Source organism: Sitophilus oryzae, unplaced genomic scaffold, assembly GCF_002938485.1.
Source record: "Sitophilus oryzae breed Bouriz unplaced genomic scaffold, Soryzae_2.0 scaffold_907_pilon_pilon, whole genome shotgun sequence".
Taxonomy (NCBI): Eukaryota; Metazoa; Arthropoda; class Insecta; order Coleoptera; family Curculionidae; genus Sitophilus; species Sitophilus oryzae.
In genome coordinates, this window is record NW_022147536.1 from 2266674 (window position 1) to 2284226 (window position 17553).

The following is a 17553-nucleotide window of genomic DNA, read 5'->3' on the forward strand; positions in this document are numbered from 1 at the left end:
TAAACATCATAAAAGGAACCCCTGTGCAAAATTTCAGCTTTCTAGGGTCAAGGGTTTGGTCCTGGGCGTTGATGAGTCAGTGATGAATCAGTCAGGACTTAGAGATTTATACAGGCCCGGCAATGGATCTCTAGGCATAGGAATTACATGCATTGGAATGAAACGCCTATAAAAAGTCTATGCTTAAACAGAGATGGACTACAACTTCCCCGTTTCCACTTCCACTACGACTGTCTACTTAGACAAACTCCAATAAGATAACAAATTTTGGAAATTCCGCCACCTCCCATCCACTCATGATACCCATCTCCCTGCCCTTTATTTATCGCCATTATTTTATTTCCCTTCCCGCGCCTCCGCACCTCGCTATTCCAACTCCCGTCAGTTCATCACAGAGTTGCCAGATCTACCGGTTTCGTCTGTAAGCTACCGATCTACCGATTTAAAGAAAAATCTAACGATATATTCAACTGCGTCTTTAGTTATTACAATAGAAGCACTTTTAAAAAGCTGACTTATTTGACTAAAAATTAAGCGACTGCCGCGTTGGAATCTGTATAATCTGACTTTATTATTGTTTCATTAAATTTTATTTAGTAATAACACACATACAGGTCATCGTTCTGTCTAGTTGCAGAGTTACAGAGATATTCCTAAAAATCCTTATTACTCCTTATTAGGCGCGGTATTGGCGACATGCCCGAAGAAGTTGATATCTTTTGAAAAGATTTTATTTCATTCATCTACTAAAGTTGAACCCATATTTTCCCCCAAAAAATGTAAACAAAAAACAAAATTTAAGTTAAGAAACAACCTAAATTCGGACAAATATTTTAGTGATTTTCCCGTCAAAAAAATATATTAATATGAAAAAAGAGTTGAGAGTTGCTACAGCTTTCCCATTGAAATGAAATTAATTTTAGATATCACTGATCAAAATTTGTACAAAGGTAAAAAGTGACTGCTATCCCTACGTATTATAGTTTTATATGTTTTTATTAATATATTAATATTATTTAATTCAATATTTTTTTTAATATCAAATAATATACCTAGCTATTTCTAATTCTTGTTATATTTATTATATTTGTATTTTATTTGAGTGATCTATTATTACGACACATAGGAATGCTAATTTTGGACTTAAATATTATATTTTATTTCGTTTCTGTACTTTTAATTTTTGTTGAAGATCTACCGAGAATTTTGTTCTCGTATGGAATTATAATCTAACAAACCCGGCAACCCTGTTCGTCTACTCCTTATAAAGTTTTTTTCGGCCTAATTCCTTTGTCACAGCCGCGGCTTTGTGAAGCGCCGCCGCCGACCGACTGTGTCGGGGCGACTGCTAGGAAGATCGTACAGTATTGCCATTTCATAGAATTGCACTTGCTATTTTAGAAATGATATCAAAGTTTTGCATGTTACTTTTCGTTTTAGAAAGAAGTTATGTGCCTAGAGAAAACATTCGTAAAATTGTTTCGTACTTTATTTAATATTTCATTAAGTAGGCAAGATAATGGGATTAGAAGATTTAGGATTTTGACAAGCCAACATAATTTCGATTTAATTGAATGGCAACACTGTCCGTCCTGTTTCTATTTTTTCGATTCTGTTCTATTAGTAGGCGGTAGCCCCCACACAAGCGTCTTAAAGACACGCCCGGCGCCCCCTCTCGCAGGGGCTCTCTCGTCGTATCACTTCTATGATCACTTCCCCTATACGATGGTAGGGAAAAGACACTTTATCCGTCTCTGTTGCACTGCAGTGTATTTTGCAGCCTTACCATCTTTTTTTATCGCATTGAAAACCTCCTATTGCTAATATTCCTTTGCCAGTAGTGTATATATAGATTACTTACCGAACGTTTTTCTTTGGGGATGTCTTGCTTCCCGACTCTCCCCCACTGTCGCCCTTTCCCCCACTACTACCGTCCAAACAACTGCTCCCCCCACCGATGGAACCGGATTTGGTGGTACTAGTTTGAGTCCGGTTCCGTTTTCTTCGACGTGTTTTTTTCCGCGTGTAAGATGATAAGAGTACGCCTTTCCTAGCATCGATCTTCTTGATCTTCTGCCTGGATAGGCGCTTGACGCTCAGCACTGATGGGTCGAAACTGAAGGTGGAGTCTTCTCTGTGATCCACCAGTTCTTTTTTTCTTTCCTGGAATAAAAATATACAAACTCACTGTAAAAGTGCGTTTACACTAGTCAACTAATCAAGTCATTTGAATTCATTTCAGATGAATATAATATGACCGTCTAAACTTGACAAATCATGTCAATTCATGGATCAAACAGGGTGTAGTTGGCCAGAAAATTCTGTGTTCTTTACTAATATTTATGAAAAACATAAGAGTATATGAAACAGGCAGTTATTGCACACATTAGTTAAAGAATATTAATTAAGATTAATCTCTAATTAAGATTAATTTCTATTAAGCGTTCCGCATTAATGTGACATTTTTTAATTCTGTGTGCAACTATTTCCAACAAAAAATTAATTTAAACTAAATTGGTTTGCATCCACCCTTAACATTTTTAGTAATCTCTAGGATCTCCTAACTGTACTTTAGATATTGAATTTATTAGATGCACGATAAGTAGATTTATAACTAATACATTTTCTGACTCGTATTCGTCATATACATCTAGTTTTTTACCTGTTTTTTTTTCGGAGGGGTAAAAAATCTTCAAAAGACCATACCGACCTGGTGTTCTGATAGCCGGCGTGTGTCGGATTCGAACAAGTCCGCCTACCGACTAAAAACTTCCCCTTGAAGCGAAGGCGCAGAAAAACGTACCGGAATCCGCTCTCGCATTTCTTCGATACGCCCCGCCTGTCTCTCCTCCACATTCCATATGTCCTATGGTGGAGTCACGCTATAGTTGAATTTCCAGTAATAACTTAACGTGTTTGACAACACAAAACAGAAATCAAAACACCAATTTGATAGTACATGTTCAACATAACGTAGCACGTATAAAATCCTATAGGTATATATTAAGGTATATCACAGATAGGGTAAGTATTCATCACAGATAAATAGTATATATCACAGATAGCCATCACAAGGAAATTAGAGCATATTCACTCTTGTCTTTTTTCCTTCTGTTCTATTATCTTTCTAATTGTATCATAGGCATGTTTCCAAGTTGTTTCGCATTCGATTAGACTCTCTATCATATTATTTGCGGTGAATACTTTTCCCGTCTTTATTGTATATACGTTTCGTTCTGTCGACCACCTTGGACAGTGAAACATGGTGTGTTCAATATCGTCCATTTCATTACAATAATTGCAGTTGCTACTAATACTCCTCTTCTTTTCAAAGAGGTATTTTTTAAAACAACCGTGTCCCGTCAATGCTTGTGTCAAAAAATAGTCTGGTTCCCCATAGGGTCTTTTTAACCATTTGTCGAAACCAGGGATGAGTTTATATGTCCATCGTCTATATTTTCCTGCACTCCATTTTTCTTGCCATCTCTCCAGTGATCTTTCACGTGCCTCAGTTCTACATAAGCCGTGGTATACCTCTGATCTTTCTTTAATTAAAATTTCTATTGGAGGAACTCCGGCTATAACACCAACTGCCTCTCTTGATACCGAACGATAGGATGAGGTAATCCTAATACAAGCCGATCTCTGAACTCTTGCAAGTCGTTTCATAAGCGTCTTATTGTTTGTTGCCGTCTGCCATGCTGGTGCAGCGTATAGAAGCTGGGAATGGATCACACTCATAAGTACACGTCTTTTTGATGCTCTGGGCCCACCTAGATTGGGCATGAGTCTAGCTAGCGCAGCTGCTGTTCTTTCTGCTTTTTCAATTGCCTTATTGATATGTACAGTAAACGTTAATTTAGAATCAAGCCATACACCAAGATATTTAACAGCATTTTGGGGTTCAATTTGTGTGCCTAATAAATTAAAATGGATTACGTCCATTTTTCTCTTTTTAGTTAATAATACTGCCTCAGTTTTATGGGGTGCCAGTTTTAAATGATTACTTTCCATCCAATTGGCAACTTTTTGAAGAGCAGCGTTTGCTAAATTCCTTAAAGTGGGCTCGTTTTTTGCCACAACAACCAATGCAACGTCATCTGCAAAACCTACTAGACTAGTTTCCCCAGGCATTTTGAGTTCTAATAAATCATCATACAATATATTCCATAAGGTAGGTCCCAGTATTGAACCCTGCGGAACCCCGCTTCTTATTTCTATTACCTTAACTGCGTCTGCCGTTTCTAATATTATGGATCTTTCAGAAAGATATGATGCCAAGATTTCTTGCAGGGGTTTAGAGAAGTTTCTTTTCCTTAGCGCGTTTAGGATAAGTTGCCATGACACGCTGTTAAAAGCGTTTTGTACGTCCAGAGTTATGACGGCACAAATTCTTCTGTTTTGCGGAGCAAAAGCGGCAGCTTCCCTGGCAATGCGAATTACTTCCCTTACGGCATCAGTTGTTTGCCGACCCTTCCTAAAACCAAACTGCCTGTTTGATAGTCCACCACTTCTTTCCATTTCTTTATTTAGCCTTCCCAGTATCAGATGCTCATACAATTTGCCTTCGACGTCCAGCAAACTGATGGGCCTGTATGAAGAAACACTGGTGTCTTGAGGATTTCCTTTTGGCAATAGTATTAACTTGGCCATTTTCCACTCTTTTGGAAATATTGAGGTAGCAGCAAGCTGGTTATAAACTGCCAAGACATATGATGGGGCCTTTTCCACGACAGCTTTAATTACCTCACCAGGAATATTCCTTGGACCCGGGGCTTTATTCATCTTAATTTGAATACAAGCTTCTCTTAATTCCTTTATACTAAAATTTAAAATCGTATCATCTATATCACAGTTGGGGTTAAATATCACAGTTTTGTGCGATGGAAACAAATGTTGAACCACTTTTTCCATAAAATCTATCGTCAACGTTTGTTTTAACAAGCCTTTTAAAGTTTTCATGACAATTTTATATCCTGCGCCAAAAATATCCCCGTCTAATTGATCACATAAGGTCTTCCAGCAATTCCTCTTTGCGCTTTTGATTTGATCTCTTAAGTGTTTCTTTGCTTTTTTATAGTCTTTTCAAAGTCTGTTTGTGTCCGTCACATTATTATAGGCTGCGCGTCTAGTAAACATTCTCCTTTTCGCTAGACAGTCCTTTCTGATATTCGCAATTTCGTTGTTCCACCAGTATACAGGAGCTCCTCTTTTACAAGCTTTTTATTTTTCTTTTTTATATCCATAAAAATGTTTGTTTCTACATCTTTCCGTTTTTGTATAATCAACCGAGGCGAATGAGGTGCGCCACCCTGTATATATGGATATACATTTTGATCTGACTAATATTGTGGATAGTTAATCTGCATCTAGATATTGTATCGAATTTTTAAGATATCTTTGGGTTTTATTCGTTGGTATATCTAAATGCATTTCCAGGACCGATAAGTGTAAAACAAAGTAAAGTGTAAGTAAAAATACCGGTCAACCACAAACATTATTTTTTAATAATATTATTAAAAAATAATTTAACTTAATAAACTCGAACATTGTTGGAAACTTACCTCTTGGGTAATTTCCGCTTCCTCTTCATAACTCAGCGCCACCACGGCCAGCATCAAATTAATAAGGTAAAATGACCCGAAAAACACCACCACCGTAAAAAAAGTTACACTAATTGGCCCACACGATGCCAAAACCTGCAAAACATTTATAAATCATTTATAAAGAAACTAAAAATCAAAATATGTCTTGCCATATTATACACGTTCTCCCAGTAGTCCAGCGTGATCAGCTGGAAGGTGGTCAGCATCGACCACAGGAAGTTGTCGAAGCTGGTGTAGCCGTGGTTGGGGTTTTCCCCCACGCACAGGCAGGTGTGGGTGGCGGGACAGTGCCTGGACCCCGTGACGTTGCCACAGAGCAGGGGCTCCTCGCTGGTGTTGTGCAGGAGCCAGTTGTCTGGATCCCTGGTCCAACTAGTTTTGAAAAACCGACATTGATTTAAATATTGCATCAAATAAAAATACATATTGTAATCGTAAAACATTTTCCGATGCACATCATCACTCATCTAAATAAAATTTTGGCAAATATGTTTAAATTTGTTGTATAATTTAAGATACCGACTAGCTCTTCATTTTACCCTTGTCAATATACAGGGTGTCCCAGGCTGAGCGTGCATTAGTAGTTTCTAGAAAAGCACAATATCTAGATCGGAGATTTTTTGCACATCATAGTTTTACAACGAGATCTATCGATTAAAAATATTTTCAATATGGCGGCATTTCCGGAAATACAAGAAGTTGACAGCAACTTTCTTATTTTAAATGGGTGCCTCCATTTTTTATTACATACTTAAATTCTGTGTAAAATTCTATGAATATTGATGTTAAACACTCTATAAAGTCTATAAAATGAATAACTTTGAATTTTGACCGTTATTTTTTACCAACATGGCAAATATAAAATCCCTCTGTCAAAAAAGTTACTGATATTCTTTAAACTGAGTGCCTGAACGAATCAGATAGGTAACTCTTTTTACTTTCGTGAAATAGAAAAGGAAAATAATAGAACAAGTGACAGTTCTTAATCTTCTTGCAAAAATCAACACAAAATGTCATAATTGCCAAAAGTAAAATATCATCAGCTTTTGATATTTCTAAATATCAGACCAATGCCGTCTCTAATAGAGCAGCCTCGGAGCGAGATTGATGACGTCACGCTAGTTAGATATACGGATTAATAAATATGTTGTATCTCATGATACATTGCTATTGCTACATGTTCATTCATAAACATTGTATTTTAAAAATGATATAGTTTGCATGAAATATACATAATATACAGTTAATAAATACAATACATATACCTATTTATAGTAATAAATACTTTGGCATATAAACTATGAACCACAGAAATGCAGCAAATGTTTTACAATATACAAATAATGAATAAGTACATCAGATAATGGATAAAATGTAAAATATATTTTAAATTTTGGGGTTTGAAAATCGATCTAATTTAACAAAAAACATTCAATATCTACTAATAGTTAGTGATATATTATTATTTGCATTCACAAAATTTATATGTATATATTTTGCAAGTATCAATGTTCGAATAATACGGGAAAAATGCTGATTAAGTTTTCATTTGGTTTTTCATTATTTTTATTTGGTTTAAAAAAAACGTTTCGGGTAACATTATAGCCTTCATCAGTGTTGTGTCATATCAAAAAAAGAGTGTCGAATATAATCCAAAAAATTACATATAAAATATTAACACCACACACCACATAATGTTTACTACAATTAATAAACTAATATAAACTTGTCAAAAGATGACCACATATTTTTTAAAATTATTATTCTTAACACTAAACTATTTACATTGACTATGGAGTGCGATTTCAGCCATAGTCAAGTGAGGCTGTTTTATTAGAGACGGCATTGCGTCAGCAGGGCCGCAAGTTGCTAACCTAATAAAATTAACACTAGAAAAGCCCACGGGAACTGTCAAATTCAAAGTTATTTGCTTCACAGACTATACCTAACATTACCCGTTTTTGAGAAAAAAAAATATTTAAAATTTATGGGCGAAAAAAAGTACCTGTCAAAAAAATTTGTATAGCCTAAAAGTCAAATTTAAGGATTACCACTGTGACATAAAGAGAAGACATGTGGCTATTTATTTTAAAAATTAAATTGTTCAAATGTAATGTCATAAAATTAATAAGATTGAAGAAGGATTGATTTGGAGTGAAACCATAAGAGGATACAAAGAAGAAGAAATTACGCTGTTATTTTTAAGTAAAAAAATGCAAGTATACTTACTTGAACCATGTTTCGTAGGACGCATTTTTGTCGTCCATTTTGAGCACGCATTTGTTTCTGAGCTCGCCCTTGTAAACTTGAAGGGCGAACAGTGCAAAAACCATCAAACAAAAGATGGTGAGTGTCATGACTTCCGCCAATTGCTTAAAGGAGTGTAGTAGCGCGTTGATGATGGTCTTCAGACCTAAAACGAAAATCAATTCTCAACTTAGGCCTTGTTACGAGTAATTAGATCATCATTAACACAGTACAGATTGTATGGGAGGGAGGAATTGTGTCCCCCTTTTTGTGTTTTTGGATACTTACCGGGCAATATGGATATGGTTTTCAAGGCACGCAGCACCCTGAACGTACGCAGCCCCGCTAAGTTGGCCCCCTCCACGCCAATGGTTGCGTAGCCGCTGGTGATGACGACAAAGTCGAGCCAGTTCCACGGGTTGCGCAGGTACGTGTACTTGTTCAGGATGAAACCTTTCGCTATCGTTTTGATAATCATTTCGAGGGTATAGATTCCTAAAAAAATATACCTGAAACAAGGAAAAAGACAGTGTAGTACGGGTTGGAGAAAAGACAGCAGTAAAAATCGACCAAAATATCGCAATTTCTCAAGTATCTAATTGTCAAATGTGGATAAAACAATGAAAACTGTCAATGTTAGGTGAATTTCCTTTGAATAAGAAGACTAAGGAAGGAGCATAATGCTATCCATGTATTCATGCATGGTGGGCGGAAAAAAGACTCTAGGGTGGGGATCCTTGACAGTTCTGTTTGACGATTCATTTGACACATTTGAATTTGATTTGAAATTTTGTGGATTTGTCAGTCTTTACGGAGCTTATTTTATGTTATTTATTATTTATTCTACTACTGATAGTTGTATAAAGGTAGTAAATCTAGATGGAACTTGTGGCAGAACTTAAATTAACAGTGACACTATCGCGATTTATCGAAAAAGACTCTAAAATAGTTGGTTGTGTAGCGTGCGGTAGATCTCGGCAAAAATCGAGTGAAATAATTGAACAACTTTTCGCTAGTAAGTGACTATATAATATATATACGTGTAGTAAACCGATCATTTATGAAATTCACTTAAATTAACTAATTATATATTTTTTCTTGCATTTTTGCTTTTATTTACTACTTGTCAAAGATTAGATGTCAAAGAATTTAGATAAGTCAATTTGATTTACCAGATTTACCTGCTTCAGTAGCGTATCGGATGTTTGTTTTAATAAATAATTATTATAACTTATCTATTTTTATTAGAATTATATATTTTTGTAACAATTTTAATAACTACCAACATTTATTCACAACGTCAAATAAAACAACATATTATTGTCTACCCCACGTCTACCCTACATCATAGTTTTACATTTTTTAAATAAAATTAGAACGGCACTGATAAACCGGAATTTAAGTCGGCCATATTTGAGGCCTTTCGCGGTGGACCTAAGATTTTTGATATGCTCCTTCCTTAGTCTTCTTATTCAAAGTGAATTTCATAACCTATTGTTGAATTATCGATTATTTTACGAGGGAAATTATGAAGAGGCTTCTCAGCATTTTCGATGTTTTGAACAATATTTATAGCTGTCAAGTCGTAAATTATCAATTACTTATTGAGGAAATTATAGAAGAAGTAGTTTTCACTAAAAAGCAAGAGAACGCACAAAATCACAAATTTTTCTATTTTTACTGACAGGTCGATAAGCAAGACGATCCTTTAAAGTAGCCGTTTTCGAATAGCTTAGCGCAATCAACAAGGACGCTAAGCGCGTCAGATTATAATACTTAGATCGGTAGTTAAGTGCGCGCTAAGCGAAAATTAAAGTCATATACGCTGAGCGTCCAAAAGCGCTGAGCGATTTCTAAGTTACAGAATTCGGATCCTGACGTCACGTCTGCCATGTTTATTCAAGTCTTAGTTCCAAAAACAGTTAGATTTGGATCTGTTTACTACAAGCCGAGTTTAAACTAATAGTATAATATATGCTTAAAATTTTTATCAACTGAAGGTAAGAACACTGGTGCTGGATAATTTAGTTTTTTCTATAGCAACTGTTAAAATTGCCTTATATCTATCAAAAATTGTAGATAAATAGTACTTTAACCGCAAGAGTAGTAGTAAAGTAGTAGTAGAAGTAGTAGTAAAGTAGTAGTAGAGTAGTAGTAAATGATACCTTAACAGTGAGGATAGATTAAAAGCTTTATTTCGCACGTTTTTTAATTGCTTCCATTTTTGAAAATTTTTGTATTTCTTCTCATAAGTTATTCGGAATTTAAATGGAAGTAGTTTGGATATCGCGTTTGTCGCCTCAGCCTGAATATCTGTTGGTAATTTACTTATTTCGTTTTCAGCCATTTCTGGATCCAAGAAACTCTTATATAATTTTATTATATACCTAAAAACTGCAAGAAATTTAATTTCCATTATATATTTTGGGCTAGCCGAAAAAAGCCTTTATTTACTATCGATAGTTGTGCCTCGGTGGTACGAAAGTACTACCATTGCACGCAGGCCACTATCTCGCGATGCGGGACTTAATATCTTACCGCTACTTTACGACAAGTCGTATTTATATATTCTGCGCTGTGCTCGTCGTTTTGTGGAAATACCCCAGCTCACCTGATGATGGGGTAGGGCCCCGAAACCGGTAGTGAGAGCAGGTTGATCCACATTATGACGAACACAGCGTGGAATTAATTTCTATATTAGCAGTCTTATATAAAAATAACTATTAGATTATTAGAATTAGAAAATAATACATTTATTTTATTTTTAGCTTTAGTATTATTATAAGTCAATAAAGTCGATAAGAGCGTTTACTTATTTTTTGCGACTTTATTTTACTTCTAATTTTTTATTGCTTTTTAATGGTAATATAAGTCTAATAGAAAATACTCTAATGTAATTTTCTATAAGAATTTTTTATCTGTCATTATCCAAAATACGCTTGATCATGAAACTTTTCGATCAAATTGTATATGTCAGCGTTAAAGAATGAACTAAGTCATTTCCTGAAATACCTAGTTGGTAATCTCTGTAAAACCGTCTAATACACTGATTTTTGTCAAAGCCCTGAGACTGTATGATGAGTTATAAACTCAAGAAAGGGAGACACAATAGATCTGTAAGGTTGAAATGATTAATCCCCCTCAGCGTAACTTTTCAATTGGTTATAATGTATTCATTACAGTAAACGACTGAAATCTGCAGTCAAACGATGTATCAGTTGAAGATTTCCACTGTTTGCCGGCAGTACGTGAAGTCACTAGGCATTTCAGGGAATGACAAGTTTCACTGTTTGACGTCGACATATACGTTTTTATTGCTACTTACTCTGCTTCTTCAATTGTTTCCGCCATGGCTAGGAAGACGCAGTTGAGCAAAATGGTAGCCATCACCAGGTAATCGAAGTACTGGTTTGTGCTTAGGTAAATGCAGACTTTTCGTATCGAATTGAAGGGGCTAAATATAAAAAACGAGCTGGTCGCCGTGAAGCGGTGGATGTAGTTCTTGCGAAAACGCTTCGACACCACGCAGAACGTCTGTAAAGAAAAAAACAACAATAAATCGAGGTGTAATTGGCCGATTGGTGGTGGATGGGCGGGGGGAGGACTGAATAATATCAAGGCCAGACCCAACGTCTTTCAACTGAATATAATGTCTCACACTTCCCTTCTCCTCAGTCCCCGCGATTATGATTGTGACTAGGGTTTTCGGAACCGGGAAAATCGGGTTCTATGTCATTGATCGTCATTTCCCAGCCGGTCTGGACGCCGGTTTTTTTTCGATCATACGGTAGTTTACTATGTGCAGCATGATCGTCATCAACATCATCATCATTCTCAAGTAGAGCATTTACAATTTCTTATTCAACCATTTCCGATTATGGTGTAGTGTAACTCACATATTTAGTCAGTCACTTAGGAACCGAGATTTCCCGTTTTTTTTCGGTACTTTCGGTACTAACTAATTTTTGCTCATTGCTCGTGCATCAATCCGAGAGCTAGGGATAACCTTCCAAAGAAAAATTGATAAAAAAATCAGATTTTTAATAAAAATAATATCAAATTAGTAAGTAATCATGAGAAAATTAAGATGAACACAGGCAAAGAAAAAAATATAGGTTACATAAAATTCACATGAAACACTATAAACCAACTAAATTACAGAAAAAAAAAACTTAAAATATTGAATTAAAAATCCAAATATCTATTAAAAAAAATAACATAAAATATAACTAATACATTAAACAACATTATAGTACTAAATAATAAAATAACTTATTTAAACTTAACAATAATAATTAAAACATATCTTAATAAACATTATTATTAGGAACTTCAAATTGCTTCGCTAGAAAGTAGCAAAGGACTTTCTCACGTAACAAAAAATATTTTTTTTAATTATCGTTAACGAGTTCTGAACTGGGAATTAATTTCGACGCCTAGTTCTATGATGGCCAAAAAAATCCGGTAATTCTCGCTGCTTTCATAACCGAGATTTGAACCGGTCCTGGGCCTTAATTGGGAGTATTAATTAGGGTTTCCTGAACCGGAGTTTTTCAGAAGAGGGAATTTCGGTACCATGCCTCTAAGGAACCGGGAATTCCCAGTTTTGTCGGTACTTTTGGTACTAGCAAATTTTTGTTGAACGATTGTGCAGTTAGTCAATCAGCAAGCAAGGGATGGTTTTCACAAATAAAATCGATAAAAAATGAGTTTTAAATGAAAATAATATCAAATTATTAATTATTCAATCATGGCAAAATTAACATAAACACAAACATGAACACAAATGAACATAAGTGAAGTAAACATATCCTGTAAACAAACTTAACCATAAAAAGTGTTTTCCAATATTCACTTTCTAGAATATCATAATTCTAATTAAATACTTCATTTTTCTATATTACTTTTATAAATTTAATGTAGAATCAATGGAACAAAATTATTTTTTTTTAAATTTAAAGTGTTCCACAAAAGAACTATACAGGGTGTTTAAAAAACATGTTGCTAACAAGAGAAAAAAAGTCAGTGGCGGACATATTTTTCTTATAAAAATAATCCAGTTGGTTAGGTTGTCTACATTTTTTTAGCATTAAAATATGTCGCACTTATAGTAACTTTTAGACTCAAAATTTCATTCATATCGCTAAAAGCACTTTGATGGAACTTATAACAATTCGAAAAAAAATGAAGATTTTAACCCCTAACTATTGAATATGAAAAATAAATCTTATTTTTACGTGAGGTGGCCCCACGAGAGATGGCACATGTTTTTTAAAACACCTTGTATAAATACAGTATTATGTATCTTGCTTTACGTACGTCAAAATGCTGTATGTGATAATTCAACCTAAGAATGCAACCACAGTTGTAATGTAAATATAAGTTGTATATTAATTGTGTCCTGCTTTAACTGTCTAATATCTCATTTGCTTCTCTACAGCTCTCATCTTTACCTCTCAAGGCTGGAATTGCGTAGTCCAAACTCCAAACCTTGAGGAAAAACTGAACGTGTGTGATTACTTTAAGAAAGATATAAAACTTCTAATTTGATAAAAAATGCCGTTGAATATACATAATCAAACTACTAGAATCAAACATAATCAAACTTCTGGAATTTAATAAGTTTTTTCCTAATAAGAATTTTTGTATATTTTAGCAATATACATAAAACGTTTAAAGTGCCGCATACTAAACAATATAAAACCAACCCCTATATTGAAGGCCTAATCTTACCCTGAAGCTTGATTTCGAGCGAAAGTTTTAAAGTTTTCTGATTCTGGCCAAATTAAACCGAACCCTAAACTTTTATGTCCAATAAAACTTATCTCACGTTATGCCGTGCCGCTAATTATAGGCTTTGTTTTGCTAAATTTTGGAGCAAAAAGTATAGCCCTCGCTGAACGTTTTATAGATTTCTTTAATGCGCTATTTCAGTTTATAATGTGTTAAGTTTTAAAAAGATCATTTTTTTAAATTATTTATTTTTAAATTATAAAATATTGGATTTATATTTTTCTTTTATTAGATTTCTAGTTGACGATATTTAAATATACACACATGGCCAAAATTATTGCATATATCGTTTAAAAATATACGGAAAGAAATTTAAAGAATCTTTTTTTATACATAGCTTTGAGAATCTGTAATAAACATTTTTTTGTTAAAATGGATATGGTAAACAATGTTTATCGTTTAGACCCAATATTATTACAAATTCTTGCACATTTCGATTTGTGGTCTCTTGGGTTTCAGAAGAAATTTGAGAATTGTTTTGGCCTTAAAATGCCTAGAACCATTATTTCACAGTTTAATAGAGTCAGAATAGTAACACTGTCTCAACATGGCTACCGGCAAGTTGCAATAGTTAAAATTCTAGGAGTTAACCAAAGCGATGTTTCGCGAATATTAAAAAAATCAGGGAGACAAACGAAGTTACAGACCGGCCAGGAAGAGGTAGAAAGAGAGTTACTACCGCTGTGCAAGACCGTCAAATATCCCTAATTGCACGACGCAATCCTCTGCTTTCCAGTACTGCTATTAAAAATGAGTTAGCTCGCCTTGAAGGAGAAAATGTTTCAAGAAAGACCATAGCAAGAAGACTCCATGACAGGATTACATTTAAGGAAGCCGCTACGTGTTCCGAAGCTTAATTTACAGCACAAAATTACGCGACTACAATGGGTTAAGGAAATCAGAGCAAATGGACCTAATTGGAATTTCTTCATGTTTAGTGATGAAACAAGAATAGGCCTAGTGTCAGACTCCCGACTCTTTTCCGGTTCCTCAATATATTTGAAACTAGTCCACCTGCATGATAAACTACCATCCGTGGCACTTGCCTGTGACAAAACTGGAGTTTCAAATCACGCTGCCGCTATAATCGCAAATGCTGTTTTAGAGGATATTGGAGTAGTGCCTAAAAGCAGTTCTACACAGATAGTAGATAGAATGAAGATCAGGAGAATGTCAGAATGTCTCAACGTAACGTTTGTACTAGTGTATTAGGTCAAATGTCGTTATTAGGCGTGCTTTTTGATGGTCGAAAGGACTTTACTATTATTTACAATAAGAACAAAAGGAAGAGAAAACGTGTTATGGAAGAACATATTTCTATTCTAAGTGAACCCGGTTTCCAAGTATTTGGGCCATGTCACACCGGAAAGCGGATCTGCATGTCATATAAAACGGTCTTTAGTTAATTTCTCGAAAGAAAAGTTTGACTTGACCGAACTTTCCGATTTAGTAGCAGTTGGGACAGATGGAACTGTTGTGAATACGGGAGTGAATAACGGCGTTGTTCGTTTGTTGGAAAAAGAATTAAAACGTCCCTTACAATGGTTAATTTGTTTATTCCATTTAAATGAACTTCCTTTACGACATTTAGTAAAAGAACTAGATGGTGAAACTTCGGGTCCAGGTGGACTCAAAGGTGTTATTGAACAGAAACTAGATAACTGTGAAACCCTAGCTGTTGTAAAATTCCGAAGAATTGAAACTGTCTAATAACACAGAATTGAAACTGTCTAATAAAACACGTCTAATAACGACATTTCACCTAATACACTAGTACAAACGTTACATTGAGACATTCTGGCCCTCCTGATCTTCATTCTATCTACTATCTGTGTAGAACTGCTTTAGACACTACTCCAATATCCTCTAAAACAGCATTTGCGATTATAGCGGCAGCGTGATCTGAAACTCCAGTTTTGTCACAGGCAAGTGCCACGGATGGTAGTTTATCATGCAGGTGGACAAGTTTCAAATATATTGAGGAACCGGAAAACAATAATTTAAGTGATTTAGTTTGGATAACATTATTGGGTTATATTTTATAGTCATGTTAAGCAGTGTGTTAAAAGCAAAAGATAAATAATTATCAAATATGTTGACGGGCAAAAAAAAACAAATATTTTTCAAAATATCTCAGCTTTTAAGGCCCGTGAGAAACCTGAAATATAAAGGCAGGGCAATCAGCTTTTGAGAAAACAAATTACTTATCTAAAGGCACATTTTGAGGCTTGTGTGAAAATATTTTGAAAAAAAAAATGTTTTCGTTCCACCCTAATGGGCAGGTATAATGCACGGAGCTCGAACTCCTCTTGTTTTTATTAATGGCACAGTGATAGGTGCCTCATACCTTAGAGACGTTTTAGAACCTATTGTGCGTCCATTTCGAGGGGCAATGGGGGATGAATTTGTTTACATGGACGATAATGCTCCTCCCCATCGCATTTTAGCGGTTCGCGAATTTTGCGAGGAAGAGGGTATAAGAAAACTGAGGTGGCCACCGATGTCTCCAGATATGAATGTGATCGAGCATGCTTGGGACATGCTAAAACGTCATATTACCAAAAGGCCCCCCTGTACCTTAAATGAATTGAAAATTGCTGCGCGCGACACATGAGAAGCCATTCCTTAACATCTTCTGGACAAGCTTCTTCTCACAGCTTGCATTGAGGCTCGAGGAGGCAATACAGACTATTAATTGAGAAATAATTAAAATTGTTTTCAATATTTTCTGTTTAAAATGAAATTTGTTTTTGTCGATTTTCACTCATTATGAAATAAGACTATAATAACAGCCTAGTTGCACTTAGATTATTAATTTTATGTTAGTTAGTCGTGTAGTGAGCCAATATGTCCAAAAATATAAAAAAATCATATTAGGTCCAAAATAAAATAAAAATATCGTTATATGCAATAATTTTGGCCATGTGTATATTTAATATCAATTAAACTTTTAGTTACGATCGAGGGTGCAATTTTTAAATTCATTGTTGGCCAACCATGGACATATTCGGCGCCGGGCTAACTAACTGGAATTTAAATTTCGCGCTGGGGATTCAGGTGACAGCTCTGCTGTAAAAAATGTCAAGTTGCCACATTTATTTATTTATTTCCTGACATTGTCATTCGTTTTGACACTTTAGTTGTGTATCACGAGTTTCTGGTTTAAATAAATAGTGTTGCTTTAAGCTTAAAAATGTTTACTAGCAGACGTTGCAGTCGATATTGTTCTTTTTAGAATATTTTTTAGTGCGAAGTGTACAAGATAAATAGCTTAATAGTCGTAAAAAATTTATCGCAACTTTATTAGAATATTTTTAACGGGAAAGCGGTAGTAATGGCCCTTTATGCCCCTTAAGTGCTGTTAAGAAAGTGAGTTTTGTTGATGTAAATAATAATGTTTATATATTTATAATTAATTTATTTTTGTTTCCTAAAATATTTTGATTAAAAGAAAATATGTAAAAGTGGGCAACGCTGTGCCGGTCAAGCTTAATCACGTGACTAAAAGTTTATTTGGTATGAGCTATATACGATAAGATGCAAATGAATAGGTGAGAAAAACATTTCTAAAAATAAAGGAATATTTGCATATATAATTTTTTTTCTTACACAGAGATGACGTCTCCCTTAATATATGACGTCTACCGCACGACGCGATGGCTCTGTGCTCTAAGGCTTTTGGCATATTTTATATTTTCTAAAAATGAAGAGCAAAATTTAAATTTCAACAAAAAGGTACCTACATTGTATTGTATGTATATTAGAAGAAATATTTATTTACTAATAAGATGTTACTGTTTTTTTGTTTATTCTTTTTATAAAAATGTTTAATACTCTGTATTCGCTAATAATGCTTATGTCCGCATTATTTTTGAACTGATATCGGAGATATTCTTAATTAAGTTTT

At 34.7% G+C, this 17553-nt stretch overlaps 1 protein-coding gene across 1 annotated transcript in view; it reads right to left on the reverse strand.

The window, feature by feature from the left end:
• Positions 1 to 17553, reverse strand: part of LOC115890705 (sodium channel protein 60E) — a 312784-nt gene that overhangs the window by 106351 nt on the left and 188880 nt on the right. Inside the window, exons 2-7 of the mRNA XM_030911008.1 lie at positions 11179 to 11387; positions 8142 to 8362; positions 7836 to 8019; positions 5756 to 5978; positions 5565 to 5699; positions 1862 to 2163 (exon numbers count right to left, since the gene is read on the reverse strand). Coding sequence (XP_030766868.1) covers positions 1862 to 2163; positions 5565 to 5699; positions 5756 to 5978; positions 7836 to 8019; positions 8142 to 8362; positions 11179 to 11240 — 1127 coding nt within the window. The 5' untranslated portion in view covers positions 11241 to 11387. The remainder of the gene's footprint in view (positions 1 to 1861; positions 2164 to 5564; positions 5700 to 5755; positions 5979 to 7835; positions 8020 to 8141; positions 8363 to 11178; positions 11388 to 17553) is intronic.